Source organism: Belonocnema kinseyi, chromosome 2 (assembly GCF_010883055.1).
Source record: "Belonocnema kinseyi isolate 2016_QV_RU_SX_M_011 chromosome 2, B_treatae_v1, whole genome shotgun sequence".
In the NCBI taxonomy this organism is placed as follows: Eukaryota; Metazoa; Arthropoda; class Insecta; order Hymenoptera; family Cynipidae; genus Belonocnema; species Belonocnema kinseyi.
In genome coordinates this window covers 117,100,139-117,115,690 of record NC_046658.1, presented here as the reverse complement: position 1 = coordinate 117,115,690, position 15,552 = coordinate 117,100,139, and the positions used below count along the sequence as shown (strand labels likewise).

The 15,552-nt window shown below is 30.3% G+C and overlaps 1 protein-coding gene across 2 annotated transcripts in view; it reads right to left on the bottom strand.

Moving 5' to 3' along the window:
* Positions 1-15,552, bottom strand: part of LOC117167030 (max dimerization protein 1-like) — a 453,587-nt gene that overhangs the window by 154,944 nt on the left and 283,091 nt on the right. For both annotated transcript variants that reach the window (XM_033351586.1, XM_033351587.1), the window contains exon 6: positions 2,230-2,557. In XM_033351586.1, coding sequence (XP_033207477.1) covers positions 2,230-2,557 — 328 coding nt within the window. The remainder of the gene's footprint in view (positions 1-2,229; positions 2,558-15,552) is intronic.

Sequence of the window (15,552 nt, the reverse complement as noted above, 5' to 3'; positions counted from 1 at the left end):
AACATCGAATTTTGTATGAACAGACTTTTAAACAAAAATATATTAAATAGATACAAAATAGAATACAGAATACATAAATATAGAAGCAAATAGATGAATTTTTAACCAAATACTGGAATTTCTTACCTACAAAGATGAATTTTTAAACAAATAGTCCAATTAACAAAGGCAAAAAATAAGCTTCAAAAGTAGTTAAATTTTAACAAACAAGCAAATAATTGAATTTTCAACCAATAAATTCAATTTTCGAACAAAAAAAAATGAATTTTAAAACTAATGATTGAATTTTTTAACTAGAAAAGATAACTTTTTAAAAAATAATGGAAAAGATAAATTTTCAGTAAAATAAATTAATTTCCAACCAAATAGCCAACGTTTTAATAGAATAAGATCAATTTTCACCCCAAAAAATATGAATTTTATATAAAGTAAATGCATGTTTAACCCGCAAATATTAGTTTTCCACCAAAATGAAGAATTTTCAAAAAAACAAATTTAATTCTCAAACAAATATATGAATTTTCAAATAAAAATAATGATTCTTTAACGAGAAAAACTAGAATTTAAAAAAAAAGGTAGTTTAACTTTCACCGCAGAAGTTGCATTTTTTTAGCAAAAATACCAATTTTCCACCAATAAAGCTTTCTGACGCAAGAAAAAAAGTTTATTCCAATTGTTAAACTTTTAAGCTACAAGACAAATTTTCTGTAAAAGAGTTAAATTTTCATCCCAAGAATATGAATTTTCAACCAAACTAGAAAATATACATTATCAGTTGATAAACTAAATTAAAACAAAAAAAGAACTATTAATATAATAGTTAAATTTTCAACCAAAGAGATAAATTTTAAACTAAAATGGAGAAATCTGAACAAAATAATGTAATATTGGATATTTCAGCAAAACAAGTTTTAAATTTTTAATAAAGAACAGTTGAATTTAACTAAAAAATTAACAACCCTGAATGTTAATAAATGATTTTAAAAAATGTAATTCATATTTTTTACATTTTTTTTTAAACCGAATGGTAGACAAAAGTCGACAAAATGTTAGTGTTTAATTAAACTAATTCAGCATGTTATGGCTTTTTGTTACTTTTGCGCCAGCAAGTATTCTTTTTTGACTTATCAATATTTCCTATAACTGTTTTATACGAAAAAAATATTAAAGGGTCATTTTTGGCACTTTTGGTACTTTAGTTGTAGTTAAATCATATATTTTTGTATACTGAGGACAATAACGGACATTAATTTTAATTTTTTCATTCTTTTAAATTCAAGGCTAATTTTCCGATGAAATTAAAGCAATTTCAGGTAAGGGATTAAATTTCATTTATTATAATTAAAAGTACAAACAATTCTGCAAGATGACTTTTTCATAAAAAGATATGAAACTTAACCTCGCGTTTAAAAAAATCGAATATTTCATTTCATATTGGACACCCCAGTGCTTCTCATAGAAATTATCTGACTTTTGCATATTTTTTTTCAAAATCACAGAATTTTCGTGAGTTTCTCTGACCAATCAAATTAGCTCACTTTTCCCTGATTGGTATGGGTTGGTATAGGTAGTCCACGACTTGGCCTCACACCTGCTTTATGATGAGGTCGTACGCACGATCTGGCCCTTGTGTACGTTGGTTTTTTTAACTGTTGTGACAATTTAGACATAATAAAAAAGGTAACCAACGTGAATTTTAAAACAATAAAGTGGAAGTGAAAGTAAAAAAGTAAAATAACCGCTCTCCCTTACATCACCGATATATGTTAGTAGGAAGATAAATCCACTAATTTCGTCTAAAACGTGTTGCGGAAATATTTTTTAATATATTAAGTAGTAAGGAAAATATTAGAACAATGAAAGTGCGCTGGTAGAGGGGGATTGTCTATCGCTACCACGGGGGGGGGGGGGGCACAAGTGGCAGACTGTAGGTACAATCTCGCCTTAAACCGATATGAGGACGAGACGTGGATCGCCCGGTAGCTATGCTTGTACAATCCAGGGATTTCACGCCCTATCATCTTAATTGAAGTAGTAAAGAGCTCGGGGTTTAAGTCTTTCTAATCGTGAGGGATCTCCGATAATTTCGTACTTCTGTGAAAAGAGGAAAGACTCCGGGGCGTGAATAGAGCCTGGGAAATAGCATAGCTATTCGCGAAATGTGTGGGGCTGATAAGAAAGACCATGGATAAGAAGTTCTTGCGCTTGGAAAATGTTGAAAGGACTTACCGGACTCGGAGACGGAGGGGCTGCCCGCAGACCTGTCCGAGTTCCTGGAGCTCGCGATGGAGCTGGTTGAACAGGCTGTTCCTACCGAGCATTCGGAGACACTTCGCCTCTTGGAGAGCAGGGTTGCAGCCGCTGCTGCTGCGGCCGCTGCAGAACCGCAGGATGAGCCTGTGGGTGCACTCGAGCTGAGTCCATGCAGGCCATGGAAACCATTTAGATTTAGACCTGTTTGAATTGTCAGCTGTTCAAGCCTCCGCCTGAGAAACCTGTGCTCCCTGGACAGCTGTTCCTTGTGCACGGCGTGCTTCCGCTCGCGTTCCTCTAAACTCTGGAAGAAATCAAGAAATGGGGCTGATTAGTCATTGAAATTAAAAAATTAGACACTTTAAAACTACACATTTCTCATTTAAAGTAATTAGAACTGAACGGAAAATTAAAGAAATCCAAGTGCAACTCTTTTGGACTTTAAACATTTGCGATTCTAGCATAACAAATTTTTATTCCGGAATTTTTTATTTAAGCGTTCAAGAATGTAGATGTGTAAAATGGTAGCTTGTTATACTTTCGAATTTTAAATTGAATTCCAATAAACTACCAATTTTAAACTTTTATAAATCGAAAAGTTTAAGCATTTTTTATTCAAAAATATGCATCCACGCCATCAATACCAATTATATCAATCAAAACTAATCCTACCTTTTACCTCACATTGAGAAAGAAATCTAAAAATAAAACATGTTCTTCTTTCAATCCAGTACAATATTGAAAATAAAAATTTGCTCCGATTAACTCAATAAAAGTGTTAAAAGGAAAAATTAGTGCCTTCCAATTCAGAAAAACAATAACCAAAATTTCGTCCCTTCCAACTCATTAAAATTGCTAAAAATAAAAAAAGTACATACCTCTCTTAGTTAAGAAAACGTGGTAACAAAAATTTAATCCTTTCCAACTCAATAATGTAAAAAATAAAAAATTTCCATCTTCAAATTCAGAAAAAAAAAGGTAGAAAACAAATAGAAATAATAAGAAAATAAAAAAATTCCTCTGCAAACTCAGTGAAAATGCTAAAATGGCCTCTTCCAATTAGGAAAAATTGAAGAATTTGTGGCCAACTAGAATTCAACAAAAATGTAAAAAAGGAAAAGGTTTCTCTTTCAGTTCTAAAAATAATTTTTAACGATTCAAGATTTTCTATTTCAAACAGTTCAGTTTCAAATTGTTTAATTTTGAATAGTTGAATTATAATTGCTTATTTTAAATTAACAGTCAGATACTGCTATTATAAAATTGTTCTATTTCTTAATTTAATAATAATTTTAATGACTTAAAATAGTCTAAAAAAGTGTTCACTTATAAATCTATTAATATTTTAATGTGAACAGATTCAGAATCTTAAAAACGCTCAAAAATGAAACGCTTTGTAAACTGAAGGTCTTCATAATTGAAAAAGTTAACAGTTGAAATAAACATCCAAACAAATTTTAAAATCAAACCTATTTTAAATTGCATTATAATATTTAATCCATAACTGGTGATACTTCAAGCGATTGGATATATTGTTCTTTTAAGAAGTAAAATTCCCAATGAAGAAATAAATATTTTAAAAGTTCATTTTTTTCTGCATGTAAAGTTACCTTTTGTGTTGATCTTAAATTTCAGTTAGTTAAGGTTATGTTTGCACACAAATGCGGTTCGTTTTAAACCAAAATCAAATTTTCATCAAATTCATTCTTTGCACGAAAATTTAATTTTTTTTATTCATCGTAGAGAAATACTCAAATTACATTTTTCTCCGTAGTTGGAAGCTGACGAATAATTACAGAAGTCTTAAAATAAAAAGAGTTTATTGCAAGCAAATCAAAACGTATGTAAGATTTACAGTTTATGTAATTTCATAAATCATTTTGAAAAATCCTTTTTTTTAATTATGTAAGATGATTATTCAAATATTATAAATATTCAAGTCATATTCAAGAAATAAAAGCTGGAATTTGCTAGGTAATTTGAGAACAGGTAGAAAAACATCAACCTCGAATTATTAAATGTGATTGGGAGATAATATTTCTCTTCTCAAAAGCTGAATAATCTGAGAAGAATAATTATCTAGAGGAGTATATTCTTTGAGAGTAATCTCGACATTCAAGTCGAGCCAATCTCGGCTTATCACAATCTGCTCGTTTTTCTTTTTATTTAAGCATGTTTTTCTTCTCTGGAATAAGAGAGATGGAAAATTTCGCATTAATGAACGAACTGTGACAACAAAGAAAATTCTGGGGGGTAAAACGCATATTTTCCCGACAATTAAACAGAACTTTTGCTATGCAACGTAGTGGTCGTTTTCTGAATGCTACGCTAAATATTGGGTTAAAATGAAAACAGAATTTAACAAGCTTATTCAACGTTATAAAGTAGAAATTTAAATCATTTGTTATCAAAGTAAAAAAAAAATTCTCTTAAGCATTTTCTTCCTTTATCTAAAGACGTAGACAGTTGCTTTTGACATCTTAATATCCTGATTGAAAAGTGGAGAGAACAATATTTTTTCTTCCCCTTTTCCTTAAAATAATGCAGGACTAACTGTAGTTGTTGATATCTATGTATGCGTAAATGAAGGAGTGTGTAAAGAAACAGGTGGAAAGGGAATGAGTACATGGTACATTAAGTAATGAATATTTCCTTCTTTCTCGCACCAGCTTCATGCTCGTAACTAATCGTAACAAACATTACAGTTTTGACAGTTTCTCGTTCCAGATTAAAGAGCTTTCAAACATTTTCCATTAAATTTTGCGATAAAAACTCTAACCTCATGTTCCCCGTATTGAAGGAATTTTTTTTATTACTCCATCTAATACAACTAAAATCGTGAAAAATTTGTTAATTTCACTGATACGATAATTATGCTAGAAATTTGTATTATGATTCCTAATTTATGTCTACATTCAATATTTAAATTTTAATCTGGAAACGCGATAAAAAACGCAGATAAAAAAGGATTGGAATATTTCATGCGTTTTTTACTCCTTGTTCTGTCAGGAGATATAAAATTTCTAAAAAAGAGATATATTTTGAAGCAGCCTCATCGTCGCTCCTTCTTATGAAGTACCGAGTTCCTCCATGTATTTTTTGGTCTCTTAACTCAATTTTTCTAATTTAACACAGTCACTAAAAATCCACTTATCTTTCGCCTTAATATTTATTAAAAGTGCTAAAAACTTTACAATTTTAAGTTAGAGGGTGCCCACTTTTATCACAAGACAAAATTTTATGTAATTTCCCGGTTAGCAAAAATTGTTCATGCCATTGAATTCAGAATAAAATTCAGAATAAAAATTTATCTCACAATGAAATATTCCAAATGATAAAAGTATCAATTTCATCAACTTTAATTATAGAAACAAATGTCGCTACTTTTATGGTTGAAAAAAATTCCCGGATTTAAAATTTTTTCGGTCGTTCGAATAAAAATAGTTTTTGGTAACTACAGAGTTTCCAGCCCAAAATGCTCTCAAAACGGAAGAAATAGAATAATTTTTCACTTCAAATTTCAAGTCAAAATATATTGCAGTTTCAAAAAAACTGTTTAATTTTCAAACTGAAAAGAATTTTTAATAAAAGAGTCGAATTTTGAAGTTTAATGGTTTAGAAAATAGTTGACTTTTTAGTTAAATAATTAAATTTCTAACCAAATAGTACATCTTACAAGTCCAAAAGATGACCTTTTAGAAGTCAATTGAATTTGCACCTGAAAAGGTACATTTTCAACAACATACTATTTTTCAACCAAGAAAGATGTATTTTCAGCAAACGAAATAATTGAATTTTTAACCAAAGAGTACAATTTTCGAGCCAAAAAGGCGAAGTTTTTAGAAAACAGTTGAAATATTAACAAAAAAGTTAATTTCCAACCAAAAAAGAGCATTTTTAAACAACCAGGATAACTTCTACACCATAAAACATGAACTCTGAATAAAAAAGGACGAATTTTTTACCCAAAAAGATTAATTTTTAACAAAATTTTAACAAAATATTCGAACTTTTAAAGAAAATAGACGAATTTTCCACCAAAAGAGTAGAAATTTGCACTAAAAAGGATGACTTTTAAAAAAGCCGAATTCTTAACAAAATAATTTTATTTTCAATAAAATATTCGTATTTTTAACCAAAAAGAATTAACTTTGAACGAAAATTAGTGGTATTTTCTTATTGTGTTGTATTAATTCAGTTCACATTCAAGCAAAAAAAAAAAACAAGAAAAAGGGGAAAAGCAGAAGTTTCTTGAAACCGGGGAAAAAGGAATTTATTAAAAGGGGGGAGAGGAGATTAGATAAAAAAGTGTGCAGTCTGTAAATAAAATTAATTTATAAAGTTTTAAGCTTTTTTAATTAAAAATTGAACAAAATTCTCGGTGCACTTAAAAAATCCCGTTCGTTTCTGGGTTTTCTCCCGATGTAAACACTGCTCGTTCAGTTCCTGGTTTTCGGGGTTCCCTGGTCCAGTGACGATCCAGTATCGTAAGAACCATGGGGAAGATGGACAATGTTGACTTGTATATCTTTTCAGTATTCGTCTTTGGCTTGCGCACACGTCCTTGAATCGCACATTTCCTATGATCGCACAAGTCATTGAACACACGCGTTCTTGAGTCGCACACTCGCCTTAGGTTCGTACTAAAAATATAAACTCGTCAATAAAGTCCCACTTCTCCCTCTTGATGCATAATATGCTATTATATAACAGAAGGTAAATATAGAGAGATTTGTCCTTGTCAGTAGAACTGTGAACAAATAGATATATATTCAGCTTCATCGCATAAGCCCCAATAACAGTAGATCGTTCGACCCCATTTCCATTTTAATTTAATATAGGACGAGGCACTTGCGTTGCATTCGCGAAACTGCAGAAAAATGCCGGTTGCAGGACGAATCGACTCGATATGGTCACACAAATCTTCCGATTTATCGAGACTGGCAATTTCCATCTTTCACCCGCTCATGTCCTGTAGCGTGGATATAGACATATACTATAGAGTGCCCCTTTTTCCCGACAAATTGCTCTGAAAACTCTTGGCCCAGAAGCCATTGAACTTATCGCTGAGAGATTAATTTTAAAAGGATTCCCTTAAAGCGGACGTTACGAACCCAAAAGAAGCGAATGCAAATGTCAGCCTATTTAAAATTCTACTCGCGTCCTCAGCTCGAGGAAGCTTCCTTCACCTTCCCGAAGGGATTTTACGTAGTTGATTCGGTCTTCGAGATCTGGGTAGTTCAACTCGTGTTTCCTACGATCCATCTGCGATGTCCCGTTCTCAATCGGTCGCAGTTGTCGGTAATTGCCCTGATGCCAAATGATAATTGGTTTCCTTTGCATCGTAAAACACGCCATTCCGTAACGCCAGAGCGACTATCTACTACCCAGAAAAGGATAGTCAGTTCCGGTGAAGAATGAAACGGGAAACAATCAAGTTACCCGATCATCACTCTGATTAATTTATTTCTCCCCTATTTCATATCAATATGTATTTGAGCAACTAGAAATACATCATTTATTCCGATAAATAAATCAACAAGCGCGTAATCGCATTTCATCGTCAAATCGACACCAGAAGTCTCATTGACCTGTACTTTCTACTGTCTAAAAAATAGGGGCGATTATTTAGCATGAAGAACTTCTAGTAACATATCTCGAAATATAAATTCGCACCCCAAACTACCCAAAATTGCAAAATTAATGAACAAACAATTTTGTGAATGATTTACTTTTGTATGGCTGATAATAATCATTGGTATTAAGTTGAGGAATCTAAAAATTATGAATCCATAACAATATTTTAGTTCTAATGATGCGAAATTATGTTTAAAATGATGTCTCCAAAGTTTTGTTTCCACTCGGTAACACTCATATTTTAGGATAGAAATTGTGTTCGCAAATTCGAAAAACTTCCATTTTGTTTTAAAGTCTTGCAATACTTTTTTTTTGTTTAAAAGTAGACAGTTTTGTTATTTTATAAGATGAGTGCTTTCATTAAGAGGCACTGTTTATTCTTGAAGTCATAAACATTAAAATATTGTTCACTTTTAATTTGTTAAGTTAACCGATTTTTGATTCACAATTTTAAATTTGATATTTTTCGGTTTTGAAAATGTTTAATCATTGATTCTTTTCAAATTCTTTTAATGTCTTTTGACGCTTCAATTCAACACAATGTATCTCAAGAGCAATAATTTCTTTCTAAAATTAAAAATTCGATTTTTCGAAATATTTTGGTCTCTCCTGAGAAATCGTCAAAATATTTTATATGACTTTTCGGAACGCCACCCTTCCATTCATTTCATAATTTGAATTATTCGCGAGAATTTTATTTTATTTCGAGGCTTATCAGTTAGAGTGCTGGATTTTGTGAACGAATTTCCTGACAAAAAAACGTGTTCATAAAAAGTATTGGGAAACTTACCAAATTTTAGGTTTTTGTGGACCTTTTACAAAACGCAATGCCTTTCATAGTTTCTGTAACGCAATTTAATAAAATCCATACCTTTCCTAAGTTTTACAGGCTCGATGGGAGCCCTAAAATATTAACTTCATTTTCAGCTTTAATTTAATATTTCACCCTTCCTATAATAGTCGAGACTTCAATTAATGTCGTCGCCTTTTTACTTCAAAAAGAAGTTTAATTTGACTTAGCATCCTCATTATATGTTGAATAGCTTGGAAAATTGATAACAAGAAGCTAACTTTCAATATCTGAAAACTCTTCTAATACACCTTTTGTGAACGAAGATGCCATAAAAGTTTATCCTATCAGCGAGCGCATTACCTGCAAAGCACATTACAAAAAGAGAGCAACTGAATTCATAATTCTTTCGATAAGATGTCGCATAAAAGAGAGTATTTCCTCACAATGGAACTATTAAACGTCCAAGGAAAGGAATAGTGAACCAAAATTGCTGTTCGAATTTTCCGAGAAATTCCGAGCCAGGGCAGCCATAATTCATCCGGAATGAAGGTATTTAATGCCAGTGATCTTGAATATATTGTTATGCTCATTGATCATTTCTCAACGCATTCAATGTTTCAAAAATGTGAGAGAATTCATGTTCTTTTTTTTTTGACTAAGGAAAATGACATAATATCGCAATCTTGAACGCATTTATTCCAAGTCCATACATTATACCAATTTAAGATATTCGATTTCACATCGTGATTTATTGATCTTTTTTGTGGGGTTCTAGATTCTATATAATAGAAATTCCCAATAATTCTAAAATCTTCATCATTTTAATATATAGTGAAAACCTTGTACCATTTTCACATTTTTCATTTTTAAATTTTTATAAATCTTCAGAATTTTTGTGAATTTTATACGAAAAAGGAGAAAAATAAGCGAAAGATTAAAAATTTAATTACAGATTTAAAATAGAAGAGACAATAGTTTTATAAGAAACTCTATAGTTTTTAAATAATATTTCATGCTTTCTTAATGATCTTTCAAAATGCATTCGAAGCCATATAAAACAGTCCGAGAAACAACAAAATTTGTTATTTCATCCTTACTATAATAATAATTATTACAATTCAAGTTGCAAACGACAAAAAACTATTTCAAAATAAAAAATATCATATTTTTAAATATTAAGAGTTATACAAATTTCTGAAACGAAATCTCTTGAAATTCTTTGTAATTTTTTCAAAAATCTATAGAAATTCTTTAAAAGAAAATTTAATTTATTTCGTAAAGTTCTCTATAAATTTTCTAAAATCCTTAAAAACCTTTGGAAATCGTAAAAGTCCATTAGAATATGTACAAATCATTTGAAATACCATTTCCAGCAAAAAGATGAATTCACAACGAAAAATGTAAAAGTTGATATTTCAACCGAAAGAAATTTTCATCAAAAGAATTACATTTTTAACCAAACAGTTGACATTTCAATTTATTATTTTCCAAAAAACAAATGTAATAGTTGCATTTATATCATAACAAGATAAATTTTAAAACATTAAATATGAATTTTCAAGCAATTAATTTTCAAAAAAAGAAAACGAGTTTTTCAACAGATTACTCTGGTTTTCAACCAGAGATGGAAAAAAGTACATTCAAATGGTTGAATTTTCAAGTTAAGAAAGGAGTCGTCAGTAAAATAGCCGAAGTTTCAACCCAAATATACGAATTTTCAAGAAAGAAAATGAACTTTCAACAAAAAAAAGATGAATTTATTAAAAAAATTATAGTTTTTTAATTTAAAATTAGAAACAGTTGAAACAACCAAAAAAGCCGAATTTTCAACAATATACATAGTTGGATCCTCAACCAATGAAGATTAATTCCAACAGAAGAGTTGCATTTTTAGCCATAAAAAGATCAAATTTCTACAAAAACAAATAAATTTTAAGGCACTGTCTATGGAATTTAAAAAGTTTTTTTTTCAAAAATGAATAATTTTAGTCGAATTTTCAAAATCAAATTACGAATTTTTAACAAAAATTTTATTTTCAATTTCAAACATCTTTATTTTGAAGAGACAAGAGGAAAAGCATGTCGATTTTGGAAAATAGGGTGGAAAACAGGAATTTAAAAATGGGGGAAAGACTGTGAATCCTGGATTTTAGATAATGACTATCCTAAAGAGAAGTGCAGGAAAAATTAGAGTTTTTTCTTTAGAAACTATTGTAAAATTAGTAATATTTAAATTTGAAGAAAATTTTATGAAGCATTGACATATTAAGAGTTTTTTGTGTACGAAAATTATGTCATAGGAAGATGAAAGGGAGTGAAAATCCCACTTTTTGGATCAGTGGCGGAAGTTTACGAGAAGAATTCACAGACTTGTTTTCTTTACTATCCTTATCTCCGCTGTAAACTCATATCGAGTCGAAAGGAAGCACGAAGCTCAGAAATTTTCAACGAGTTGAGCTATACGTTCATCTCTCCTTTCCCTTAAGTTTCCTCTTTCAACACTCTATCCTTTGCTTCCTTTTCTCCCATAGACGATCCATCTAACTTTATCATTTTACGATTCGGAATTTTCGCACCAAATCAGACATAAGACTACCGAGAAAAAAAATAAAATGGAATACTCGCTTATCAGTTTTTGACGTATTACACCTCTTATCATCGACCATTTCATTCCAATTTTAAAAAATTAATCATCGTAGCCACTACCATATTAGCCCTTCCCTCACTATTAACACTCACCTTTAATCATTTCCTCTAATTCACCGCACTTCTTCTCCCGAATTTTCCCTTATCTTTTTCTTCATTACCCTCGACTTATTTTTTCTTTACTCATTTCCAGTCACTTCCCCTTTTCTAATTTTCCATACTACCCCTCCTCACACTTACACTAAAAAATATAATTTTTCAACTAACTTTGAATAGTTGCATAATTGAGGGACGTTAAAAAAATATGCAACGCTTCTTTTCTGTCCCTTCCCCCTCAAAGCCTATGTATATTTTGAGATTTTTAACCAAATAAAATAAATTTGTAACAAAATAGTTCAGTTTACAACCCAGTTGAATTGTCAAGAAAAACATAGATTTTCAACAAGAAAGTTAACATTTAAACGAAAAAAATTTATTTTCCACTAATAAAATCAATTCTTCACCAAGCAGATTAATATTCTACCACAAAACGTGGGACAATTAAATTTTAAAAAAAGTTTTTTCAACTAAAATTATGAAATATTAACAAAAAAAAGACTTTGTTTTTAATAGTTCCATGTTCAACTAAGTATTAGAATTTTTAAACAAAAAGACGAATTTTCCACGAAACAGTTGAATTTTCATTACACAAGAATATTTCTTAAACAAAATTGTTTGTAACAAATTTTTGTACGTTTGTGTGTGTAAGGAGAGGTGCAAATTTCAGAAAATTGTCTTGCCTAATTCGGAGATGTTCCACTAATTATCAAATTCAGTTTATCAAGGATTCCCTGACTCTTCTAAGTTTTTCCTGACATTTTTTTAATTCCCTGAGATAAGGATCTCAAAATTAAGTGATGAAAGAGATTTGAATTTTATAAATGATTTGTTATATTGAATTAATTAAAATAAAAAATAAATAGGGAGCGCGAGAAATGTAAACAGAAATAGAAAACGTAACAATGGTGAAATAAAGAGGACCACATATTTCAATGTCACTGGCATAAATTGCCATGTAATCAACTGTCAACCCTCTTCATTAATGAGTTACATTGTAGAAACCGAATAACCACACACATCGATTGGTTTATCGATTGATTGACATTTGCCATTAGCACAATGTCAAAGCGATTAACTACGTTGCCCATAATCCACTAGGATTACGCTTTTAATACTAAAATATGTAAGAGCATTACAGACTCAGTTATTACAACCCAGAAAGCAATATTTGGTAACCCTTGGTTACCGGAAACTAGTTATTCAATTTGAAATTCATTAAAAAGTTAAGTTGATCGAATTACACAATTTCCGGGAGCACAGCGCATAAGGAGATCAAAAAGGAGAACTGGGATAATTTTTTAAAGAAAATGAAGGAAAAAGTGAAGACACAATCTTTTTATACAAAATCTTATACTTTTAAATACTGTTCAATGATTTTTCAATAATCTTCTAATCATTCAATTGGTTAATTTTAACTCAAATTAAAAATAGATAAGCCTGGGCGTCTAAAATATATTTTAGGTTTCAAAAATATTTTTTTTTTATTGATAAAGCGAGAAAATATTTTAGTTTTAATACTGTTTAAAAAATATTTACCAATTTTTTTTGGTAAATTTAAAAAATAAAATCCGAAACTGATCAATAATCATACAAAGATTTAAAATTCCAGTGGATGAATTTTGAACATTTATTGTATTTTTAAATATAGTATATTTAAAAGGAAAGAGGGTTTAGAAAAAGGAGAGAAACGCAGTTGAATGAGCCACTTTCCTGTCTTCAATTAAAAAATATATCAGTAAATTTCAAAAAGTTTACAGGAAATAATATTCAGAAGGAGAGACCGCCAATTATACATTTTAGTTTCGGTTTAAAGTTTTTTTTATGAAAGCTCACCACGAGTATTAATGTGCCAAAGCAGTAATATTCAATAATATTCTAAAACTCTGAAAATAACAATTGTACGAATGCCTCCTTTTTACAATTTATGGCGTTTCTCACACACATATTTTCTATAAAAGTCATTAATTTTTTTAAATAATATTTACCATTTATATTTAAAATTAATCAAACAAATTAGCCTCTAATCAAGAAAGCAGTTGTTTTTTGTTTTTCTTCGACTAATTAGCGCTTAGTAATCGACTTTCCAAGAGAATGTTTTTCACTGCAGCAAAAATAGGAACTAAATGTGAATAATTCATCGATGGAGACAATGGCTGTTGGCAAGTTACTTTTGGGGACTTTAATTTCGTGACGGCGAGGATTCCTGAGGCAGGAAAAATGAAGGAACAAATGCAGCTTGCTGCGAAAAACTCAATTAGGGCAATGCCGCGTTGCGGACTTGCAATTAGTCCGTTTGTACTTCCATCGCAGGTATAAGAGAGTTCCGTACGTAGAGCGAACAACCCATTGAAGGCTGTTCTCTCCTCATCTCCTCTCCCTCGGGAACCTTTCGTTGGAATTCCACTCTCGTGCTTGAGGGGTGCGAGAACGGCTTTTCTTCCTGCAGGACCTCACGCACCTTTACTAGACTACGTATATACATACATACATACATACATAAATAGACACATGCATACACACACATAAAATGCATATACATATATGCTATGATCTGTATGTCATATACGATTCTACGTATGAACTTTTGCAGACCAAAGCCATTCGTTTTTGCTTCATAAAATTTAAACCAACCGTGTTTCTCGGGTTCGTTCGTGTTCTCTATAAGACCATAAAACCACCGAATTTTTTGCAATTAACTTTCATGTATTTCAAATGAATACGAGTGCATACCATTCGGCTTTCACTTTTCAAAACTATGCAGTAATTAATGAACAACCAAGACAAATTCTGCCCCTCTACATCGATATTTGAAAAATGAGATTGAATCATACGTAGGAATGCTACGAAAGCCCCATTGCACCATTCTCTGTAACTTTACCGGAACAATTTTTCATCTTCTCTACCCGACCTGAATTTTTCTTTTAGGTGTAAAAACAACCTTGCACTTAGGAGAACTATAATGTTACTGCAAAAACAATGAGAAAGTCATACAAAATTTTATAAGGAGTCATCCATAAATTACGGGAGACTTAAAGCAGCTGAATTTTCAACCATAAAGTTGAGCTTTGAACTCAAAAAAGAAATTTTGAACAAATAAGTTATTTTTCAACAAAATAGGTCAATTTGTAAATAAAATTATGAATGTTCAATAATAAAAGGATTCTTTAAAAAAGTATAATAGTTGATATTTCCAACAAATGATATTTTAAGTTTTAATCAAAAACAGCTGAATTAAACCAAAAGAACACGAATTTTCAAGAAATTAGTTAAATCCTCAAGCAAAAAAGACTAACTTTCAGACCAAAAAGAGCCATATTCAATAAAAAAATTAATTTCTACCCGGACAGAGTTTTTAGTCGAAAAAGGAAAAAAGTACATTCCAAATGATGAATTTTCAAGCCAAAAGACAAATTCAATGCAAAACAGTTTAGTCTTCAACCCGGAAGTATGCATTTTTAACCAAAGCAATTGACTTGTCAACTAAAAAAGATACATTTTTAAGCAACAATGAAATACCTAGTTAAATTTTTGACTAAAGTAATAAATCTTCTATTTGAACAATTGGATTCTTAACGTAAAGCTTAATAGTTGATATTTCCGTGAACCCTAAAACGTTAAGTTGTTTACTGTTATTTTATTTTTGTTAACAAATAAAGTTGTATGAAAATATTTTTTTAATCATATAGATTTTATCAATAAAATTTACTTATAAGAACTGAACTTTTAACTAAACAGTCAAATTTTGAACCAGAAAGATTAATTTTCTCTCAAGACGAATTTTCAGCAGTATCGATGAATTTTTAACAACCTGATAGAATTCGTCGAAAGGTTTCAAAATACAATAATTATATTCTTCTGACCCTATTTCGAATGAAGTCATAACGGAAAGTGTTATAGTTGGTATTTCCAACAAAAAATCCTCAACCAAAATCAGAATGATTTTTAAAGACAAAAGAGAAATTGTTTTGAATTGTTAACCAAGAAAGATTTTTCAGTCAATAAAGAATAAATAGCTATCAAAATATTGAATTTTCAAGCAAAAAGAAAAAGAATTTCCTATAAAATAGTTGAGTTTTCAAACCACCATTATGAATTTTTAATGAATATAATCGACTTTTTAATGA